This window comes from Eumetopias jubatus, unplaced genomic scaffold (genome assembly GCF_037043125.1).
Source record: "Eumetopias jubatus isolate StellerSeaLion01/CBP00866 unplaced genomic scaffold, mEumJub1_p1.0 scaffold_17, whole genome shotgun sequence".
Classification (NCBI taxonomy): Eukaryota; Metazoa; Chordata; class Mammalia; order Carnivora; family Otariidae; genus Eumetopias; species Eumetopias jubatus.
Window position 1 is genome coordinate 29,082,518 of NW_028274823.1, and position 22,496 is coordinate 29,105,013.

At 50.2% G+C, this 22,496-nt stretch overlaps 1 protein-coding gene across 7 annotated transcripts in view; it reads right to left on the minus strand.

Moving 5' to 3' along the window:
* PAX2 (paired box 2) overlaps positions 1 to 22,496 on the minus strand; it is an 83,096-nt gene that overhangs the window by 43,164 nt on the left and 17,436 nt on the right. For all 7 annotated transcript variants that reach the window (XM_088020182.1, XM_028098782.2, XM_028098781.2 and 4 more), the window contains 2 exons: positions 2,753 to 2,838; positions 1,082 to 1,201 (listed from right to left, as the gene is read on the minus strand). In XM_088020182.1, coding sequence (XP_087876308.1) covers positions 1,082 to 1,201; positions 2,753 to 2,838 — 206 coding nt within the window. The remainder of the gene's footprint in view (positions 1 to 1,081; positions 1,202 to 2,752; positions 2,839 to 22,496) is intronic.

A 22,496-nucleotide genomic window follows, 5' to 3' on the forward strand; every position in this document is an offset into this window, starting at 1 on the left:
ACCCTCTAATGCTGCCCCAATCAAGGGCTTGTCTATGCTTGGGATGGCCATGTGATTTATTGTCCAAACAGGACATTTTTGAGAGAAAAAAGAGATGCTGACTGGCCAAGATGCAGAGACAAAAGGCATAAATTGGGACTGTCCAGGCTAATGGGATTATGCGGTCCCCCTTTAGGCTCATCTCTAGAGGAGTCTCTCTATTTTGTGGGAGATACCTTTAAAATCCTACACCCCCCCCTAGACCAGAAGGTTACTGCTTCCCTGGCAGGGACCATGAAACTGGGACAGGAAGCAGGCTCCAGACACTGGTGTCTCCGTTGGTCTGGGCCTGCCGGCCCTGCGCCCTGAGCCCTTCCCTCATCAGAAGAGAACCAGATGGTCACCAAGAGACCCCCCATGTCTCAACATTTATAAAACGCCTTCTCCCAAGCTCATGGCCACCACTCCCTCTTCGTGTCCTTTCTCTTCTCTTCCTCCTCTTCATTTCTCCCTCCCCTGAACTCCCTAACAGCCTGGCTGCACCTTAGGCATGATAGGGAATGCCGGGGAAGGGCCAGGGAGGAGCCTGAGTGGTGTCTCCTCCCAGAGGGAAGAGTACAGAGGGCCCACGTCCAGCTCCCTGAGTGGTTTCAATGGGGGGCAGAATCCATGTGTCACAGAGAAAGGACCCCCGGGTCAGCTGCACGTGACATCACACCTCCATCTTCTGATGGGTTGGGATCAGGTAAGAACAAGGGCAGATCGGCCTTTTGTCCTTGGGTCAGAGGTCGGCTGTCCCCCAGCTTCCCGAACCCTCCCAAGGTACACGGTTCAGCTCCTCCCCTGGTGCCCCACTGGGATATTAGGGGCAGTCCCAGGGGAAGACGAGGCCGTTGAGGCTGCTGAGCAGATGGTGAAGCTGAGGGCCCTACCAGCAGCCCGCCTCCCTTTCCAGGAGCCAGCAGGGCAGTGGGGAGGACCCCGGCTTTGCTGCTAAAACTGATCTCACAGCAGAGCAGCTGCGAAGCTGGGCCGAAACCGGAGCTCTGAGTCCAAGGACAAAGCATGCACAGGGAAGCCAAGCCTCTTCCCTCCTCCCTACCTTCGTCACGTTTCCTCTTCTCACCATTGGAGCGAGGGATTCCCAGGATCCCGTTGATGGAGTAGGATCCCACTGGATCATTGGAGGCGCTGGAAACAGGAGGGGAGGCCGTACTGGGAACTGGACGGGAGTAAGGAGGAAATGCCATCAGGATAACAGCTGTGATCGCAGGCCAAAGCCCCAAGGCTGGGGGCCGAGAGAAGCAGAGGCAGGAAGAGGGTTGGGGAGCCCATATTCCCCTGCGTCCTCTGAGGTTTAGAGGGAAACGCACGGCTATACACAGTGCAGGCTCTTCACTTCTGTCAAGCCCCAGGCTAAGTGGTGACCAGTCAACCCCAGGCCTTCTCCACAGCCCTAGAGACTTCGCTGGGCCCTCAAACTCACTTCCTGAGGATGCATGGAAACACCAACACTGACTCATCTAGAGAGTGACTCAGTGGTTCTGCAGGGAGCACAGCTCTTAGCAGGCCTCCTTGCATAGCTCACCAATCCCTGGGGCAGGGCCAACCCCTCTAAACAAAGCCCAGCTCACTGTCTCTAGTCTCCTGGGCTGGCCTTTACTGATCCTGTTTCCGAGGCTGTGGCTTTCTAGGATCTGTCTCTGACCCTCTAGGAGAAAACAAGAATGGTCGTGATATTCCCCAGGAGGCCACAGCTCGTCTCTCCCAGTTGCTTCTGGTCTTGAAATCACTTGAGAAGTTCCTAATTCCTCCCTCAGGGCACAGACTAGTGAAAACATTCACTCCGAGGTGATCAACTCAGGTACAGCCTGGCCCAACCCTCCCTCCCGGCACACACTGTAACATGGCCTCAGAAACAAGAGCTCCTGCCAACTTCAGGAGGGCTGGGACCAGCCGTTTCTACTTCCTGCTGGTCAAGAGAGAAGGGGACAGCTGCCAAGAGGGGCAGCGGGAGAAGTATAACCACATTTCAGCCCCTTACGCCCCAGGCCTCATCTATGGCTACTAGCAGCACCAAGCGCCCTTGCCTCAAACGGAAGACCCTACGGGAGGGGACGTTAGCTGGCATTCTGGTGGGCCTCAGACATGTCTCCGAGAGGTCATGAGCAAGGGTCAGTAAATAAGGAGGCTGGAGCAGCAGAGAGTTACAGAGGGGAGGGGAGAGAGACAGACAGATCAAGAAGAGATGGGTTCAGAGGAAAGAGGCCTTGAGGAGCAGAGCAGAGAGGTGGGAACAGATCCAGAGCCACACGGGCAGACAGGAGAAAAGAGAAAGGGAAAGGCAGACAGAGGAGGGAAGAGAGAGAAGGGAGAGGAGGGGAGAAGAGAGAAAGAGTTTTAAAAATTACAAAATGCAGTAAGAAGGTAGATCTGAAAGAAAGGGGCAAGTGGAGACAGAATCAGATAAAAACAAAAGATGAGGAAGGAGGAGAAAGGGGGAGAAGAAATGCTAAAGGAAAGTCTTGATTTAGAGAGAGGCAGTGACAGAGACAGAGACAGACAAGGAGCTGCAAGGAGATGTGGGCAGGAGGCAGAGAGCAGTCCTGGTGAGCGAGTCTCTGGGGGAGACCCCAGCCTCTAGGAGCAGGGAGAGTGTGGGCTGGGAAAGGGGGCCTGGGACCTCAGGTGGGTGGGCAGGTGGGCCGTTTGGGGGGGGTGCCTGGCTCTCCTAGGTGGGGCCCCGCTTCCTCCCTTCCCTGAGCCCTCTTACCAATGGTGTGGCCAGGGGCAGTCACTCCCGTCCCGGCCCCATCCGGCGTTGGGTGGAAAGGCTGCTGAACTTTGGTCCTGATGATCCTGCAACAGCATCACGAGAGCATCACACGTCACACACCTGCTCCTGCCTGCACCAGCTCCAGCCCAGCCCTGCAGAGGGGCTCTCCCAAGCTCCCCAGCTCCTTCCTCATCCATCTGCCCCCTGTGCCCCTGCCCTCACTGACCGCCGCCAGGCATGAGCTTTCCCTCCCGGTGGCTCTGCGGATCCAGCCCAGTGCGGCTGGGCAGAGGCGGTGTCTATTCTCTCCTGCGGTGCGCACCATCCGAGCGGCGGCTTGGTTTTTGGCGGCAAGGACTGGGGCAGCAGGGTGAGTGCAGCACAGCATTCTTCCCCTTTCTGCGGGTGGGGCTGCCCTGGCGGCTTGTTGCCCACCCTTCCCTCCTCAGCCACACCATATCTCCTCCTGGCAACAGGACTCCCTGGGTCTGGAGATCATTTTGGAGCTGGCTCTCCTACTGGGACTGTATCACAGTCCTCTAGAGCTGGGGGACAGGGTGAGATTTCCCTGTGTCTTGAGCTAAAAAGAAATAGCCAGGAAAGGGCTGGGTCACAGGTGGTGCTTTTTGTCCCCGGGATTTCAGCACATCACACGGTCCCTTTGCCAGATGCCAGGTCCTGAACAACTTCTTCCTGAGCCCACTCACTGCCCTGTCCCTGCCCAGCTCGCTGGCCCAATGATCTGCTTTTCTGGGGTCTTACTCAGATCATAGCTTCTTTACCAGCCTAGTTGAAAAGCCTGGCACCCACCCTGCGCACTCCGGGGCGAGGGGCGGGATCAAACATCCCAGGGCTGGGGTTGAGCCTGCTTGTCAGTGATCTGAGGAGCCCACGGCTCGGTGAAGCAAAAGACCAACGCTGGGGCCAAGACCAAGGAATGCTCCCCTCCACCCATTAGTCAGAATAGGTACCCTTGGAAGCAACTTCTCCCGTGGCATTGCCCCTCCCTACACAGCGGCGTGTGGGCCAAGTTCACCCAAACCAGCCAGGTGAGTCAGAAGCCATGAGCAGACTCCACTCCGGTTTAAGCGAGCACTCACAGGCAATAGAGATAAGGCGCCTGCCTCACCGTGCCGGACACGAAGCTGGATAGAGGGAAGACACACACCCAAAGAAAGCTAAGGAGTCCCGAGGGGCCTGGCAGTAAACGCGAGAAGGAGGCAGAGGAGGAATCCAGCCCCTTGCAGGTGGCGGACTGGGAAAGAAGTCCCTGAGGAGGTGGATCTTCACACAGACCTTCAAAGGAGGGCAGGGCTGAACAGATGAAGGGACCCCAGGCATGGAGGAGAGTGGAAAGGGCAGCAGGCAGTTAGGCAGGGGCCCTGAGTCCTGCTTCTGACTCTGCCTCTCATCGGCCACAATAGCTTTGGGCTCATCATTCTACCTCTCGGGGCCTCTGTTTCTTCAGCTGTAAAGTAAAACGGTGGGACTACAGGATCTCGAAGGTCTCCTTCCCAGTGAAAAATACTACGGTTCTCAGATGAACAAAGCAGCCGTGGCGGGGTGGGGGTGGGGGCATTATAAGCAGGTGCTGGAGGGAAATAGAAGAAAAGCATGGAGGCCGAGTGAGTCTTAGCGGTTAAAGCCCAAACCGGTCAGCCAGGAACAGTGGAGGTACATAAAGGAGAAAGGGGAAATAAGGCTGAAACTTGGAAGTGACGATCATAAAGAGTGATTTTCCCTTTGTCGATCATCTAGTAGGTGCCAGTATCACGTGCAATTTATATTACTTATACATACTACTGTTCCTTCTCCCAACGACCTCCAGAGTAGATACTATTATCCTCATTTTGCAGGCTGAAAACCAAAGTTGACAGAAGTTAAGCGGCTTAGTCAAGACCACACACTGTTGGTGAGGGCAGAGGCAGAACTCAGTCTCTAAAATGGGTACTTTTCATGACTTTGTCATACTTCTCTCAACGTGCAGCAACCAGGGTTAGAGAGTCTCACGCCATGAGGGATTTCGAAACTAGAGATCTCGGTAAAGCAACAACATGCAGGCAACGAGGTCTCAGGAAAGAAAGGAAAGAGTCTGCAAGAGATCGTGAAGGCGGAATGACCAGGATTTAGCAACTAACCAGAGTCAACCACGGCTCTGAGACCCTCAATTCTGGGTACCTGCAAGGCTGGTGGTTTGTACCGCTGTCAGGAGGAGAGAGGGAGGGAGGTGGCTGGTTCTGTCTTGGACATGCAGTGTCTGGGGTGGTAGGGGAGCGTCCAGATGGCACGGCAGACACAGATCTGACTGTCAGGGAAAAAGAGTGTTGATAGAGACGGGGCCGAAGGAGCGGGTGTCGGCGGGCACCTACTTTCATAGGCGGGGGAAAAGAACCTGCCCTTGCAGAGGGCTCAGAATTGGTCACACTGGAGATGGCAGGACCAGGATTGGGCCGTTTCACCTAAGTCAATGGAGAGGAACATTTCCAGAAGGAGAATATAATCCACAGCATCAGTGACGATGCAAAGACTGGAGGGAGGTGCGAATGAGAGGAGGCACAGATTTGGGAATTTGGGGGACGGCGGTCTCAACAAAGCGACTGGAACAACTGAAGCCAGACAGAAAGAGGTTAGGGAGTGAATAGGAGGTGAGGGGGGCCGTGAAAGTAGACTAGTGCCTTCAGAAGTTTGTAGAAAAGGAGAGGAGAAGAAGGTGTGGGAGCCAGTGGATGGAACGGGCAGCTGAGTGGAGGGAAGGCCGTTTAGGGTAGGAAAGCCCTGGATGTGTTTGCGGGCTGAGGAGGAAGAACGGGGTGGGGGGAAGGGCAGAGCCTGAAGTTGCCGGGCAGATGCAGGAACAACGGAGAGAACAAGGCGGAACAGGGAGACGCACCGGGAGGAGCTAGCAAGAGACGGTACAGGTTGAGGGGGTCAAAAGCTTTGAAAAGGCGCTTTTACAGCTCTTCTCTCTCAGCACAGCAGAAGGGAAGCTCATCTCCCTAGAGCTGGGGGAAGGTGTGGAGCGTGATCACCATGGGAAAGATCAGACGGTAGCCGAGGCCCATTTAGACTGGTCCGTAGGAAAAGTCTAGAAGGAGGCTATGTGGCTCAAAGCAGCTGCTCCGAACTCGCTGCAGCAAAAGCTTCTGGGATCTCACTGGGCCTGCTGTGGGTGGCTCTAGCCTGCGGGCTGATGAGCCCTGGACTAAGGGAGCCGCAGGGCTGGGGCTGGTTGACTCATAACTGGCTGGCCTTGCAGAGTTTCTATCTTTGTTACCCATAGCCTCTGACCCCGGGGGCACTGGTGTAGATTTAGCTGAGGCAACAAGTGATGGAAAATCACTACTCCCTGACAGCGGCTTGGGGGTCCACAGGAGAGGAGCTGGGCAGGGTGCCTGCATGAGTCACTAATGCTCTTGGTATCCATCCGTGCCCCCCAGGCAGTGGGCACTTATTAGTCCCCAGAGCTGACCTCCAGAAATTTAAGAACTGGGATCATGGATACCTGGTGGTTATCAATTGCCGACCTGCATCCCCTACACAGCCCGACAACTCATGGGATTATCACCAGAGGTTAAAAGGATAAAGTGAAGCATTGCTTTGGCTGATTGTCTGATATTATTTCCCCATTTCTCCTCCCTCTCTTTCCATCTTTTTCATTCTTGGTACTGCAAGTTCAGCCAGACACATGTATGGCCTCCACGGCCCCAGGCAGGTCTGGCCTTCAAGTCAAGTCTACAGGTAAGGATCTTTGGTGGGGGGGGGGGAAGCAGTGGGGAGTCCTGGAGGCCATCTCTCCTCCTGTTGCCATGGGAAAATGGCCCTGTCAGGACCCCTGTTCCCCACTTCTCTTTCCAGCTTGTTCTCCTTCACAGGGATGCGCCCTTCCTTCCCCCGCTTTTCCTGGCTTTGCCTAGGCCCAGCATGGGGGACTTTAGGAACTTAGCAAGGGTGTGACTAGGGCAAAGGGAAGAAGGGGATATGCTCTGGGCCCAATCTGCCTGAGTCTGAGTTCCAGCTCTGTTACTATTGTGAAACACCAGACAGTTTCTTACTCCCTCATCTGCAAAATAAGATAATAATACTGCCCACTTCCTAGGACTGTTGTGAGGATTAAATAGGATGATTCACGTCAAATGGTTAGTATGACACTTGGCTCAATAAATGCAAATGCTAATAATAATAATTAATAATAATAACAATGACCAGTAGTAGTAGTATGCCTATGGCACCATCAGAATCGGCTGCCTTCTCTTCAGGGACCGAGCCAGGTGCAAGCAGGAGGCCTCCCCGCCCAACACGGTCCAGCCTGGTCAGTGCAGCTGCTATGGAGGCCCTGGACAGAGCACTGAGAAGACCCGAAGCAGCAACAGCAGGTGTCACAGCCTGACCCCAAAGCAGGTGCATCAGAGAGACTCTCAGCAAGACAGACTAGGGTCCCCTTCTGGGACCTCAAAGAAGCAGCAGCTTCTTTGGGGCCCAGTAGATGCCAGGGGCTGTGACCGCACTTCCAAGTATAGATGACAAGGCAGGTGAAGTCACTCTTTCTTTGGTTAAATTCCCAGGAGGCCTCCACCTCCCACCAAGCTGGAGATCAAAACAGTTTCACCAGCTCTGTGAGTTAGCATGAGAGCAGGTAATGAGTCTCCTATTAACAGTTTGCTAAACTCCTGAAGAAACGGAGGAGCTCTCCACGTTCTAAGAAAGCGCCAGGGAGATCCTTACTCCTCTTCCGGTTCTCCTCCCTCTCCCACTTCCTCTTCCTCCTCTCCTTCCTTCCCCCGTGTTTCATTCTGTCTCTCTGCCCCTCTGTCGGTCTCCCTTCTCTTTGTCCGTCTGTCTCTGCACCCTGAAGTCCCACTGTGGCTGTGTGAGGTTATTGATTCCTGGGAGCTTGGGGAAAGCGGGAGGCAGGGCTGGGGTGCAGGCTCAGGGATGGAAATAGAAGGCTATAAATTATTTGTGACAGGAAAGCAATAGTGGCAGAGTGCTGAGCACAAGTCCTGTGTCACTATTAGATTCCTTTTAGCCTGATGACACTGTAAAAAAGGTTAAGTGTCTGCTGGAATCGTACACCTGGGGGGCCGGGGCAGCCTGCGAGCAGAACAAGCCACTGAGAGCAGGTATATCAATTCTCCAGGCCAATAATATTCCACTCATTGATCGCCACGCAAAGTTCAAAAATCTCATTACAGCCAGGCAGACCGGGAACTTTTTACAAATCAATAGAATGATATAATGTATGCATACTTCGTACAAATGTATCTATTCATCTATCCATCCATCCACGGTCCGCCTCAGGGTTTCCAAGTTAACCTACCCATCATATTATGTTATGTTATGTATGATATTATATTGCATTGTATTATATGATAATAAATGGTGTGCAAAAACTCCCCCTGAGGTGGAGACAAGAAGAGGTCCTATTAGCATCGAGGTGACCTCAGACAGCTCACCTTGGAGAGAGTTAGGTGGCAGCATATCCAGGACTAGGCTGGTCAGGATTTCTAGGAGCAATGCTTCCTTAGCAGGAGCTAAGGAAGAAGCAGGAATAAAATCCACTCTCTACTGAGTATTTACTATGTGTTAGGCAATGTTCTACATGCCCCAAACAGTTTACTTAATCCTCACAACAACCCATTTTGGAGATATGGCATGTTGCAATTTGCCCCACGTCACCCATTTCATAAATGGCAAGTCTGGCATTTGAATTCAAGGAGACTAAATGCAGGGCCCATACCCATAACCACCAAGCTATCCTACCTCCAGAAAAGAAATACCCTAAAGCCCAGAATCCCAACTCTTGGATTCTATTTCCAGCCTCTTCTGTTGTGTTCTGAGAAACAAAGGGTAAGGGGCTCCCTGAGAGTTAGTATTCCCTTCTCTAAAATGGGAGTAATACCACCTGTTGGAACCAGCTGCTAACAATGTGATGTATACATGGGACCGCCAAACATGTCCCCATAAAATCCTATCCAGCTGCCTAGAGCAGACGGCTTTCCTCACGATGGAATTACTTCTTAGTTAGAACGGCAGGCTGGCCCCAGGCTTGGTCATATTACTAGTTTGCTGAAAGGGTCTTTAAGGCAAGAAGTCAGGTGTCTATATACACGCGTCATACACATGTATAAATCAGTTTAAATTGTCCTAGGGTAGACTGCCGACTTCAGAGTTTTTGCAGAAAATATTTAATTCCTCATAGGGGGAAAGTCTGTCCTGATTTGGTAAATCAAGGGAACTCCGGGGTCGAGAAGGTCTCAGACTAGCTGGCTCCACAACCCACTGAGCCAGGTGAGTGGTGGGAGGGGCCTCTGCCAGAGCCTTCAGGCTTCCTGGGTATTATATAGGCTGGATCATTCCAGAGGGCAAAACCATATTTGCTTCAGCAAAGGATATTTCGCCCAGTGATTGCACATGATTGTTTCAACACAGGCCTTTGAGAACTGTCTCTACCGGGTACATGTCCCTGGCTCAGCCCTGAGTCCGGCTGGAGCAGTGCAAACAGCTGGAGACTTTTCATGGCAGAACCTCAAGTGAAATATCATAGATTATCCCGGAAAATTTCACCTCTCCTAAAAATGTTTCCTACCTCTCCCTACTCCTGAGAACTTTAAGGAACTAGGATTTCCCCTTGGTACATCCCAGGAACTAAAACCCTGAAATTTACAACCTCCTCCTCACAGAGGAAACAGCATCATCCAACCTGCTCTCCCCACTGGCAGCCCGGAAGTGCTTTGTGCAAACTCTTGTCTTCCTAGGCTCTGGCTTTGCAATCTGTGCAGGTCAGAGTGGCTTGCCTACGCCCACTCACATGCCCTACAGCTTTCAGTTTGGACAACCACCCAAAGGCCAGGCAGGGTCTGTAGCATGGCCGCTGATGAGGAGAAGGTACGGGCAGGAACTTCCCTTCTGACTATAGCATGGTAGAGCTGGAATGCACAGCTTCCAAGCTTAACAGTGTTCCCCCCAAATGTGTCCAGAGCTTCTGCTTCCTTTGTTGCTTCTCAGAAGGCAGGACTGAGCTCTGAGAGATGAAAAGTTTGCAGAAGAGTTTCCTCAAACCACTGTCCTTGAACCACCTGCATTAGAATCCCCCGGGGTGCGTGTTAAAATTCAAATCCCCTGGGGCCCACCTTAGCCCTCCTGATTCAAATTGCTGATGGTGTCAAGGCCCAGGAATCTGTATTTAAGCAAATTCTCCAGATTATTCTTAAACTCTATAATATTTGAGAAGACTGGTTTAACCCAGGGGGTGAAGAAGCCACACTTGTGGTTATATAGGGGAGACTTGAGAGGGTTGAGAGAAAGCCTTAGTAGCCTCAGAAGGTTCCTTCCTCATAACTGTCGATTGACATTGCTCTCCATCTGCTGATCCTGACTCCCACTGACCCAGTAACCAAAATTCAAGAAGCTATCAGTCCCTCCGTGGAAACTAAACCATAGGTTAAAAATAAAAATAATTTCAAAATAGGTTTTTGTACATTCCAGGATGACAGATTCCCACTGGGTTCCTTAGATATTATTTCTTCAGAGATTCTGCATCAATTTAGCCTTCTAAGGCTGGCTCTAAGGGCGATAATCCTTCCACCACGTGTCCCCCGGAGCCCAGGCCAGATACAATTTACCAGGCTAGATGGGCCATGGGGCTGGCCCAAGGGGGCAATAGTGATGGTTTATATGATGAATGGTAAGCATATGGATTGATTTAACTTCAAGATATGCATAGGTTTAAAAATTAAGGGGCAATGTGTTTAACTAACCATTTGGAAACCAGTCTGCAGTGCATGCCAAGCCCAGAGCGTGACCGGACTAGCTCCTTTCACCACCAGCCCTGCCCTCATCTGTCAGGGCTTCCGGGCTAGAACTGGGGTCCACCAGCTGTCCACCCCATGGTCCTGCTTGGGAAGGTCCAGAGGCTAGAAGACTGCCTGATATGATGGTGAAAGAGGTGCTGTGTAGCCTCACTGCTGGGACCAAGTCCTCCCTGCCCGTGCTCCGTGTCCTCCCTGGCATGCCCACCTCCCTAGGCAAGCAGAAGGAAGCCTGGAGCAAGTGCCCTGAGCAGCAGCAGAGGTGGGGCCTGAACTCCTGGCCTCTCGCCCCTCCCACCTCTTGCCCAGTGACTCCAGTATTCGAAAACAATCCATCAGTCTCTGTCTCCTGAAAGAATATGATGTGGCTAAACCCTACAATTGCTTCCTATTACCAACAGAATCAATTCAAAATTCCTCAGCCTGGCCTTCAAAATCTTTCCCAATCTGGCTCTACCCTGGCTTTCCAATCTATTTCTCTCCATACCCCTCTTCCCCTCAGGGTCTAGCACAGAGCTGAAAGCTTGTCTTCTTGCTTACTCAATTCACATTGAGTCCTCCCCTAGACTCTGAACTTTATAAGGGCAGGTATCACACCCATTTCTCTCACTATTGTATTTCCAGCACCTAGTAACAGTGCCTGGCAGAATGTTAGCACTTAAAGACTATTTGCTGAATAACAAATGAATGTTATTATTAATAATAATAAGGATAACATATTTGGGAATGTAATGAGCTAATATATGTTCACTATGTACCAGGCACTGTGCTAAGCACTTTATGTGGATTAATTTAACTATTCTACAGATGTGGAACCCGAGGCTCAGAGAAGTTAAGTAACTAACCCAAGGGCATACAGCTGTTAGGCAACAGAACCAGGATTTAAAGTGGGGAACCTGGCTCCAGAACCCACGCTGGGTAGAATAACTCATACCAAGAACAGATAGTAGAATCTATGAGAGGTGGGGCCCGGATAGAAGAGCTGCATATAATCATAGTAAAGGAAATAATTAGAACTTATTTCATATTCATTAACTGACAGCCATTGTGACAAATGCGTTTGCTCATTTAAATCCTAGCTACGAGGGGCACCTGGGTGGCTCGGTTAGTTAATCGGCTGCCTTCAGCTCAGGTCATGATCCCAGCCTGGGATTGAGCCCCAGGTCGGGCTCCCTGCTCAGCGGAGAGCCTGCTTCTCCCTCTCTCTCTGCCTCTCTTCCCAGTTTGTGCTCTCTCTCTCAAATAAATAAGTAAAATCTTTAAAAAAAATTAAAATAAAAAAAATAAATCCTAGCTACGACTCTGTTAAATAGGCATGTTCTCTATAACACCAAGGAGACAACAGAGTGGTCTGAGCAATTTGCCCAAGGTCATGCGCTTAATAACACTGGAGCCAGACTTTGGGTACAGGTCTGGGACTCTAATGTCTACAGGTTGAAACATATTACCTCTTCTGGAAATTTCTATATTAATAGTTATCTGTGTTTATTAACTATTTGGGCATAGTCTTTTCTCATTTGTGATCTGGACAACTGAGCAAATGTATGTGTAGACAATGGGCAGAAATTGCATATAGCAGCCATTCTAAACGTGCTTAGCCTCTCCCCTGTATCTGATGAGCAGCACGTCCATGTTACAAACGAACCACAATTTTAGGTTAAGTGGCTATGGTTTCAGTATTTTATATGCACTGGTAGGTTTTGGGTGTAGAGTTTCCAAATTCTGTTTATCTATTTAGTTTCCAAATCAGGTACATGAGTGTGTAACAGTACTGCACACAAAAGTGTTTCTATGTTTCTAGAAACTACTACTATGATTAGTGTATCTTTATAGTCATGTCGGCTCTGATGCATTGATCCACCATTTATAATACTGGATATATTTATCAGAACCTACTTCATGAATTTTTGCCCCAGTTATGCCTATTTCTGTCAAATATGTAAGCCATAGTCACACTGCACTGGTCCCTTCCCAGAGTGTCTGAGATTCTCACATCACAACTGTGTTTTTATATTGGTCCATGCACCAGTATTGATGTGCATAAATGTGCACTTGTACACCTGTGTATCTTTCTGTCTATGGCTAGGACAGGGTGGGGGGGATGTGGAAATGAGAAAATTATTAAATGCCAAGTAGATGTGCAATAAATTCCATTGATTTTATAAACTCCAACTTGTCTTCAGTCTCCTTCCATTCTTTATCCTGGGGGCATTGCAACAAAAACCTATTTTAAATACCTTTACTTCCCCCCTCCCCCTCCCCAAAAAAGTGTCAATATTTTATTTGGATTTTTAACTTCGCTCCATAACAGTTGTTTGACCTCCTGACTCGTGCGAGTCACATAAATTCTGGGACTTTATTCAGGAGCCATGTTCCTGCTATTGAATAAGCAATTTGGGAGGGTGAATTAATGACTTGTGCTGTTGCTGGAAAGTCCCTGAAGAAATATTAAAATTGCTTGCAGACTGAATCGATACTCAGTGAACACCCAGCAAGAGGGCTTCGGCTCTGGAATGGCCACAGAAGGCAGGGCTTGGTGGAGGAAGGGGGAATTCCTGCACCCAGCTCGGTGAGCCCCCCTCCCGGGCCCACCCCCACCTTTCCCTCCATCCCTGGAGCTCTGTCATTTTCAGCAACAGCAAAGTCTTATTAAACCCCAGCCAGGATAGAGCTGATTTGTCCTGTCTCAGGAAGCAGGCTCAGGGGACAGTTTATTCTCTTACTAGCAACCAGAGCCCAGAGGCCTTATTGAAGGTGATGGTCTGGACACATCCACCTGCTGGAGAAACGGGATGGTGCTGCTGCTGGCTGGCAGGCTGCGCTGGGCCTGGGGATCAGGAGTGCACTGAGCTTGGGGAGGCTGTGGATGTGACCGTTTTCTGCTGGGCGTGCAGAGGGGCTGGGAGCTGTACTGCGTGCCCCATCTCTGTGCACGCCCGACCAGTGTGTGCTATTGCTCTGGCGGCCACATGATTTCAGCCTTTGTGTATGGGTGTGCCTGTGGGATGGAGAGTTTGAATTGTGTTGGGTGTACATTGTATTGCATTGTGCCCCGATGCATTCCTGCAGCTGGTTTGAGGTTTGTTACTTGGTGTTTTGTGATATTGTATTGAGGTGACTGCACTTTGTGTAACACTGAGCTGGAGGAATTTGAGTATTGTTTAGCAGCAATGTCTGTGTTTCTGCTTTGAATTATTGTGTTCGTTGATCATATCAGCATCTTTTTTTTTTTTTGTAACGTATGTCTCAGAGATTAGGTTAATGGGTGTCTCCTTGGTGATGTGGGTTGAGTAATGATGTTGGATCTGGGTGGTGGTATAGGATTCAGTAATTGCTTTCTCGGTATGGTTGTGGGAGGTGGGTGAGAGGGCCCATCCTTTAGCTTTTTTAGCTCCCTCCAGCTTGGTCATTTGCATTACTGCTTTCCAGAAGGAAGATTCTAGAGATATGGGACAAATCTCTTCTCAATGACCAAATGCACAGTTCTGTTCTGTTAGAAGCCAGCTGCCCCTGATCCATGGAACACTTCTGACACAGATCCTGGTGCCACCCTCCCTACGTCTGCCTAATGTGTCAAAGCCCTAAACCAGACTCAATGCCTATCGAGAGTCTGGATCCCTGATGTGGCAAGAGGAGAATGGGTGGGAGTAAACTCCCTGATTCCAATGAACATGAACCCGAGTCCAGCATGAACTCTAGTTCCCCAATCCACTACCTCTCTGGCTCTGGCCATCAGCACCTTCTTCCTTCCCAGCATCCCCAGATGATGTGGCTCAGCAGTGGCCTGCGCTCAGGGCCCCACACACACACCATAGAAGAGTACAGGAACATCTATTAGGCGTGACTTTCTACCAGGGCGCAGGGCCTTTGTTCTGAGCTTGTCAGGAAATGTATCACTACATCACAGGGCATGAGACTGCAAGATATACAGAGCGCCACAAGAGACCGTAGATGGATGCCCTTTCTCTGATGGAAAGGTAATATGTAGTATAGAGCGCCAGATGAGCACATAGGTTTTAGAACCAGTATTGCCTGGGTTCAAATCCTAGTTCTGCTGCTTAGCCTGTGATCTGAGTAAGTTATTTAACATCACTGTACCCCAGTTACCTCATCTATAAACAGTCCTATAAAGCCCTATGGGGTTGTTTACGAGGCTTAAATCAATTAATACATGCAATATGCTTATAATGATTTCTACTATAGTAAGCACTTGTTAGCTACTATCATAATGAATATAAGGGCTTACCAAGTAAAGCAACCATAAGATTGGCCTATGCATGTGTACAAGCATGTCCACATGTGTGCTAATATACATTAAACCCTAAGCTGAGTAGAGGTGTGTGTGTGGTCAGTCAGGCAGCATGGAGGCAGGGGCTAGTTCCCTCCTTGGCCTTCTGGTCCATTTGGACAGGGGCAGGGGCTCGGGGATGATAGATTTCACCACTGCCCATTTCCGTACCGAGGTTGCGTCCAGCCCTAGTGAGGATGAATAGGCAGAAAGGAAAATGGTGGCCCTTAAACATTTTACAGTTATGAAAAAAATCCAAGGATAATTGAGTTCTCAGGATTCAAATTTAGCTCATTTAAAAGATTTACTTTCTAATTTAAAAACTCAGAACATTGGTCAGGCAATAGGTATAAACAAGAAATAGTGAAATCTAGGGGTCAAGTTGGGAAATAAGGAAGGGCTAAGAAAGAAATCAGATCAGTAAATATTAAGGCATTTGGGTGTGGATCTTAAGAAAGTCCATTGAGCTGAACTTGGCTACCCTACCTACCCAGGCCAAAGGGGCAGGGAGAGCTATAGGCAAGAATGGGATTGGGCCTTGGCCTCAGTCCACGGGCCTTCCCATAAAGATGGGGAGCCAGAACACATCATCGTGAGTTTGGAAAACCTTAGTTTTCATCTTTGCTCCTTTGAGCACAGAGTGAGTAGAATTTGTAGTTTTCCAGTTCCTTTGAACCATTGCACTTAATACGTCAAGCCCAAAGTAAAATTTTTCTACTAAATTTTCTCCTTAAAATCTTTTAACCCTTAACAGTGACAATAACTGCAATGATAATCAACCTCCTGTGCTTCCCTGGAACATACAGAAATGTGGGACAATAGCAGACAGATTGGTTTGAGCTTGTCAAATACTTGCGTACTTCCCCCTCTCCTCTCTCTCTATCTTTTCTCTTTACTTTCTCTCCTCTCTTCTCTTCCTCTTCCTGTTTACCTTCCTTCTCTTCCCCCTATGACATTTAAGAATCAGAGGAACCCTTCAAACCCATCAAATAAGGATTTTTTCCCCCGTGACTGTTTCATTTTATCTTTAAAAAAAAATGACAAAATGCAAAGCACCACAACCCATGAAAATGCCATGGAGCCCAGAAAATGCCAACCTTCAACTCCTCAAACACTAGTAGGCTCATTCCAGAGAAGGAGTGTACAGGCATAGGAAGTTTATATACACACACACACACACACACACACGCACACACACACACATACACACAGAGGCTGGGCTCTCAAACAAAGTGCACAAAGGGAGCAATTATCTGACTAATTCTGTTCAATCGTCAGGTAACTGACTCATCATGGGCTTTTTTTCCTGCACACACATGGAACAGGCCCCTTCCTAAATCCGGCTGGGCTCATAGCGGACCGTAATTCTCACTGGCATTCATGATACACATTTCTGTTCACAGAATATCCTTTCAGCTCAAGCTTTTTTATTTAAAAGAGGTCACTGTTTATGCACACACAAGCCAGAAGTCACACACACTGACATAGACATATAGCAAGAAATAGACACATTATGACTATGACTGCCATGAAAATAACTAACATTTATTGAGCACTTGATACGTGCCAGGTGCAATGCTAAGCAGGTTTACGTGGATTAACTCGTGTAACCCTCACGAGAACCTTGTATGGTTATCCTCGTATTAGACGGGTGAAGAAACCGAGGTCCAAAGAGGAGATGAGATTTATCTATAACCACGTAGCCAGTAGATCGGGAAGTTGACTCAAACTCCAGCAATCTCTCCCAGAGCCCACTTTCTTACATTTTCTGGGTTACATAGGTTTGTGTGACTTGCCTGGCATATAGCAGGTGCTCAGCAAAGGTTTTCTGAATGGACAAATGAAAGTATACGTGAATGAAAGACCATGCCTTCTAAGAACCCGATACTCTCCTTTAAGATGGCAAAGTGGATTCCCTTATGGAAGCCAGGCCTACTGGACAGCTTACCCTCATTTAGACCAAGTGACTTGCCCTCCCAACCAACTTTCCAGGGAAAGCATCCACCTGCTGTGCTTGTTCAGATACTAAACTCTCTAAGCACCAGCTTTCCACCTGACTTTCAAGTCAAGACTAGCCTCCTTTTAAGCCAGAAACCAGACCCAAATGCATCAAAGATGCTTCCTAACCACAACACCTTGTCACCTAGAATATTTCCCTCTGAAAACAGGTGTTTCCCAATGAAATGCGACACCAGTGAAGTGAAAATGAGTGTCGATGCCTGGATAAAAACTAGAAATCTGATCAATTATGTAGATGTCTCTAAATCACCAGATCTTTGGCATCCTATTGACAACCCTCATAGATGATTGCCGAAAGATTTGGTTTTCATCCAGATGTTTGGGAACTGTCACATTTACCTGTTTGTCAGCAAGTGCTCATGCATTTCTAAGAGACATAAGTGAACGCTGAAAAGGACAAAAATAACCCAGAATAAAACAGACTAAAGAGGACAGGGGTAGCAAGCTATTTAACAAAACTAGTCAAGCAGACTCCATCTGGGAATGGGTTGCGGCCTTGGAGATCCATTAGAACGTGGATCCAGCTCACAGGAGACTCATGTACTCAAAGACCTTTAAAAACCTCCTAAGGCTGTTTCCTTGGCTATCTGCAGAACCGGACCCAATCAGATCCCTGCACGGTAGAGCTGTTGGGTCAGTCCCACTGTCCGACAGAGAGGGCCCAGGTTACGACCAAGTCCACCCTCCTCATGCTGATACAGCCTCTATCCGCTCTCCGGATGCCCGCATGCCCATGCGCAGAGTATCTCCACGTGTGGTCAGACCAAGCTATAGATCTTGCAACGCTTGACGTAAATCTGGTTTGTGACTTTGTACATGTACCCCTATTTGTGATTTAGTGCTCTGCTTTTTATCATGTCTCCACTTCCATTTTCTTTCCCTCTCTACTTTTTAATGCTGTTTACAACTTCCTTATCCATAGAGCAGCACGGCGATCCTTCAGTGTCCCCACTGATCTACCCACGTGGTTTTTCTGACCCATGTTTGCTCTCCACTCGACTTAATTTATGTTTTGGTAAATAGGAACTTTAGATCGTTCTATTCAACAGTATTTAGGGTTACTGCTTTTTATCAAAGGCATCACGGCACCGAAGGACTCCCTGCAAGGGACATTTGTTTATTCTCATGAGTGCCTGGCTCTCCCCACACACGGGAAGGCTACGTGGGGGCGGGCGTGCCTGCACAGCGCCCTCGGTGTGCGCCTCTCCGCTCCACCGCCCTGTGTCAATGCCGCTTGGTGCCGGCAGGAAGAGATCAGTGAGAGCATGGTGTGGACTGCAGCTGCCCCTCAAACTGCTGGAGATAAATCCAGGGCCCTCTCTGTGGATGACCACTCGGTTCTTTTAGGTGGAGGTCCACATATGCCTGGCAGGGCTGATTCCTCCAAATTCTCCCTCCCACGCTCACCCTTCATCCCCGAGCTGCGGCGGAAGCTTGTGGTGACATTACTCACAAGCGAGATTTGGGGGATCTCTTCTCTTAGAGGTATGAGTTGGAAGTAGAGGGGGCGAGGGGGGGCAGAGCAATGCTTTCTTAGATTTCTGGGTCATCTACTGTCTTTTTTCTCCCTCTCCTCAATTTTTTCCATACCTTCTCTTCATCTCTAACTCTAGTTGACCTTGAACTCTGTCCTCTCCCTTCACACCAGAATGTGTCCCAAGGGGGGATGGCACTTCCAAAGGAGTTACCTGGCCCAAGAGGCCTGGAGACCAGTAGCCAGAGGGGCCAGCCCATCACTCCACTCCTGGAAATAAATCCCATTGTATTTGCATTTTAATTTTCCACATAAACAAAGGCCCAGAGTACTCGCTTGGGCAGCATCACTGGACGAATTTAATTAGAAATGAAAAGTTTATAGGGCCCTCTTTAATGCGATTAATGCTCAGTTAACATTTATCACATTCGTATGCTGGAATCGCCTTTTCTAAGCAGTGACTGGCCATGAAATGAATTTCTCTCAACTTTTTTTGTACCCACCCTGGGAGGTCATCTCCTAAGGAGCCTTCAGGCTGCCTCCCTGGGGTCAGGAACTACCTGATCCTCGGGGCCAAGTTAAGGGGAGGTAAGGGAGGGGGAAGAGGGGAATACATATGTGCTGGGGCGGGAGAGGGCAGGGGGTATAAGAGTGAGGGGTGGCCACTATTTCTATGGGGAGCTGGACCGAACCAGGGCTGTACCCTCTGCAAAAAGCTGAGGGCTTAGCCCAGGAGACTGGCCAAAAAGGCTTCAGAGCCTCTTCCCTAATTAAAAAAAAAAAAAAAAAAAAGACCTCCCTTCCCAACACACATACTCAGTCCACTTCTGTGGCCAAAAAAACAGGCTTTAGCTGGAGCTGGCCTGTGTCTGTCACTTCTGGGCTCTCACTTCTCTCCTCCTGTCTTGGGCCGTCTCTCTTCTACCCCCTTTACCTGTCTCGTCAGGGGCTCCATCAGACTGTCCCTCCATCCAGATCCATGGTGACTGGGAAGGGAACCCGAGTCTTGACCCCAAGGAATACCTCATTTCCTCTGGCTCTCCCAGAGGCCAGACAGTCACAGTCTGTGGGGAGGCTGCCTGCGCTGGTGTCAGCTCCCTAGAGAAGCTGAGCGGAGTAGGGGAATGTGAAACCTCTATTGGTCCCCAGAGGAAGGATGGCCTTCCTTATCTCATCAAATTCTCTTCTCTCTTCAATTAGAGTCTACTGAGATTGGCCTCCTAACCCAAACCAGCTACCCTGAGGAGGAGGAGAGAGAGGAAGGAAAAAAGTAAGTGACGGGGGGCGGGGGGGGGGAGGAAGGGGAGGTATCCTCTCTGTAGATGACAAAAGGAGATAAACAGCTTGACCTGTGTCCCTACCTAAATGCATACTCCCTTTGAGGACCTCGACAGACACAAATCAAGTGCTGCTACCAGTCCTCCTGGTATAGGCGTGTTACACACCCTCGACCTGGCCATCATGTGCCACTCTACACCCTCACCTCTAGCAGAGAAGATGCACACACGTGTGCACACAGACTAAGTGTGCCGGGACCCTTCGTACCTGACCGGACCCCCACTCGTCAACCCATTGGTAGATCTATCGTCCATTCAACCCACGCTTGCCAGACAACATTTGCTAACATCCCAAATAGACAGGTTGTCCAGGGTGCCTGGGCGGCTCAGTCGGTTGGGCGTCTGCCTTCAGCTCAGGTCATGATCCCAGACTCCTGGGATCGAATCCCACATCGGGCTCCCTGCTCTGGAGGGAGCCTGCTTCTCCCTCTGCCTCTCTCTCTCATTCTGTCTCTCATGAATAAATAAATAAAGCCTTTAAAAAATGCTTTGCAACCTTTTAAAAAAAAAAAATAGACAGGTTGTCCAAACGATGGCAGAAACTTTCATTCTGAGACCAAACAGTCCCTTCAGCCCGAAACTCTCTGAATAGGAAACCACCAGCCCCCTGTTTGACAAGACTGACTCCTTTTAAGAGCTCCCTGGAATACCAGGACCATTTAGACAGCTTCCCAGGACACAAATGTTAGGCTCAGCTAGATACCACATGTTCTTTCCAAAGTTCTCAGGCTCTTTCCAAAACAGAGACACACAGAGGCCCTCAACGCAGAATCACCTTCTCTCGGTATGACACAGGACACGTAAGCAAGGACCATCTTGCCCTCTAGAATTAAATGGAAAGTCACAAGATAAGGGGCAGAATGAGGGTCTCCTCCTTGACCATCTCTGTGGCCTGTTAAGCCAGATACTGCCTACAAGGCCCCTGGTTGCCTGCAGCTTCCTCCACCAGTCCAGCAAAGACCCTGGGGCCAAGGGGGTGGGGGGGATGCTGCCTCAGGGCTTGCTCCCAGGTGCTCCAGCTCTGCGGCCATTGCTGTCCTCCCTTCCTGCCCTCCTCCCTTCTCTCCCCGACCTCTGAGCCCTTCCTCTCTGATTTCTTGACCTTACTGTGTCTACAAGGTGGGTACAGGTCCCCTTGCAGCCTGCTGCCCTGTCTTGTAGCCTTTCTGCTTCTCCCGCCGGGCGCTGCCTGTGGCGTCCCTCTGGCTTCCTCTGCCCCCGAATGGCTGCAGAGTGAGCTCACTGCAGAGAAGTTCAGGCAGGGCTGCAGGCAGGCAAGAGAGGAAGTCCAGAGCAGAGTGGCCAGAGGCTCCCGGGTGGAGGGCCTCGAGTCTGAAACACCTAGGAAACGAAGACCTCCCTCCCTTCCTCTTGGCCTCTCTCCCACTCTCCCTTCTGCTAGGGACCAGGCTGCAGCAACTACAGTGCAACAGCCCCACAGCCAGGGCCAGGCTGCCTTGTGGTACAGGTGGCCACGACTTGACCTCCCACAACACTTCCTTTGCCCGCCACCTTCGTCCTTCCTGGCTGGCCTCCCCTTTTCTCCTTTACCACCTTCTGAGCTCCCTGAAGTCACCCTCAGCCTGGTCTACCAGCTGCCCAGAGCTCAGGCTCCATCCGACCACCTCCAAGCACCACCAGAGGCCCTTGGCGGAGATGCACAGGATCCAACCCCCTTTTCAAGCTTCCAGAGCTCCCTGCTTTGTACTCTGGCCATGCGCTCCATTCTCATCCAGCCAAGCCAGTTCCGAGGCCTCTCCCTTTCACCCCTCAGGCTCCCCACCTCCTTTCTCACTCTTCAGCCCTCCTTCTGACTTCCATCCTCCCCTCCCACTCACGCCTCACCCTCCCCTGCCCTCACGGTAGAGAGTGGACTCTCCCCTTGACCTACCCTCCTCAGGGGCTCCTGGACTAAGGGGCTCGGGAAACATCACCTGCACCCCTGTACCTGCACTGTTAGTGCTCTGGTCTGAAGCAGAGAAGAGAAGCCAAGTCTGGTTATACAGCCCTGGGACAGCAGACCAGGGCCCATGGACTGAATCAGACCTGAAGCTCTGTTTTCTTTGGCCAGCACAGAGTTTTCAAAACCCAAATCTTCCTGCCTCTAGGCTGGGCCCGCATACCCCAGCCCTTTGGTCCAGCTCTCACCAGCTCCATCCCAGCTCCTGCAGCTCTACTTTCCTCCCTCCACATCCCTACAATAAACCTGACCTTTCTAGAATGCCGATGACTCTCAGTTTCTCACTCTCATGTGAAAAACACAAAATATCTTCTTATCATATTATCTCTCAAAAACCAAAAGAAAGAGTCCAGTTATTTTTGTGGTTGCTGAGGATGAGCTACAAGAGGAACCTGGCTCCAAGGCCTCTCCCATCTCCCTCCCTCCCTTCTATATACCTTCTTCTCCTACCCACGGAGAACTGCATGAGGCCTTGCTCCTTCTCCTCCAGTGCCAGCTCACTCCCTCTTACTTCCCATCCCCAAGAGCTCCCCTAGGCCCGGCCCTCCCTGGAGGCCCCAGGCATCTGCCTGTGCCTTCATGCCCTGCCTGGTCTCCAAGGCCTCTCCAGTCCCCAGTTACGTGTTTCTCACAAAAAGCCTCTTCCTTATTTCCCTGGCACCTGGGTTACTGGGGAAGGACGTGGAGACATCCTCTTGGCCTGGCCCTTGGGAGAGCCCTGTCAATGACTGTCCCCAAGCTGCCACCACACCTCCTGCTAGAGGGACCTGCACCCCTTGGTGGGCCTCTGCACCAAAACTCTACAGGAAAGAGGCCCACTGGGAAGAGCATCTTTTTAGCTGCTTATACAGTTGG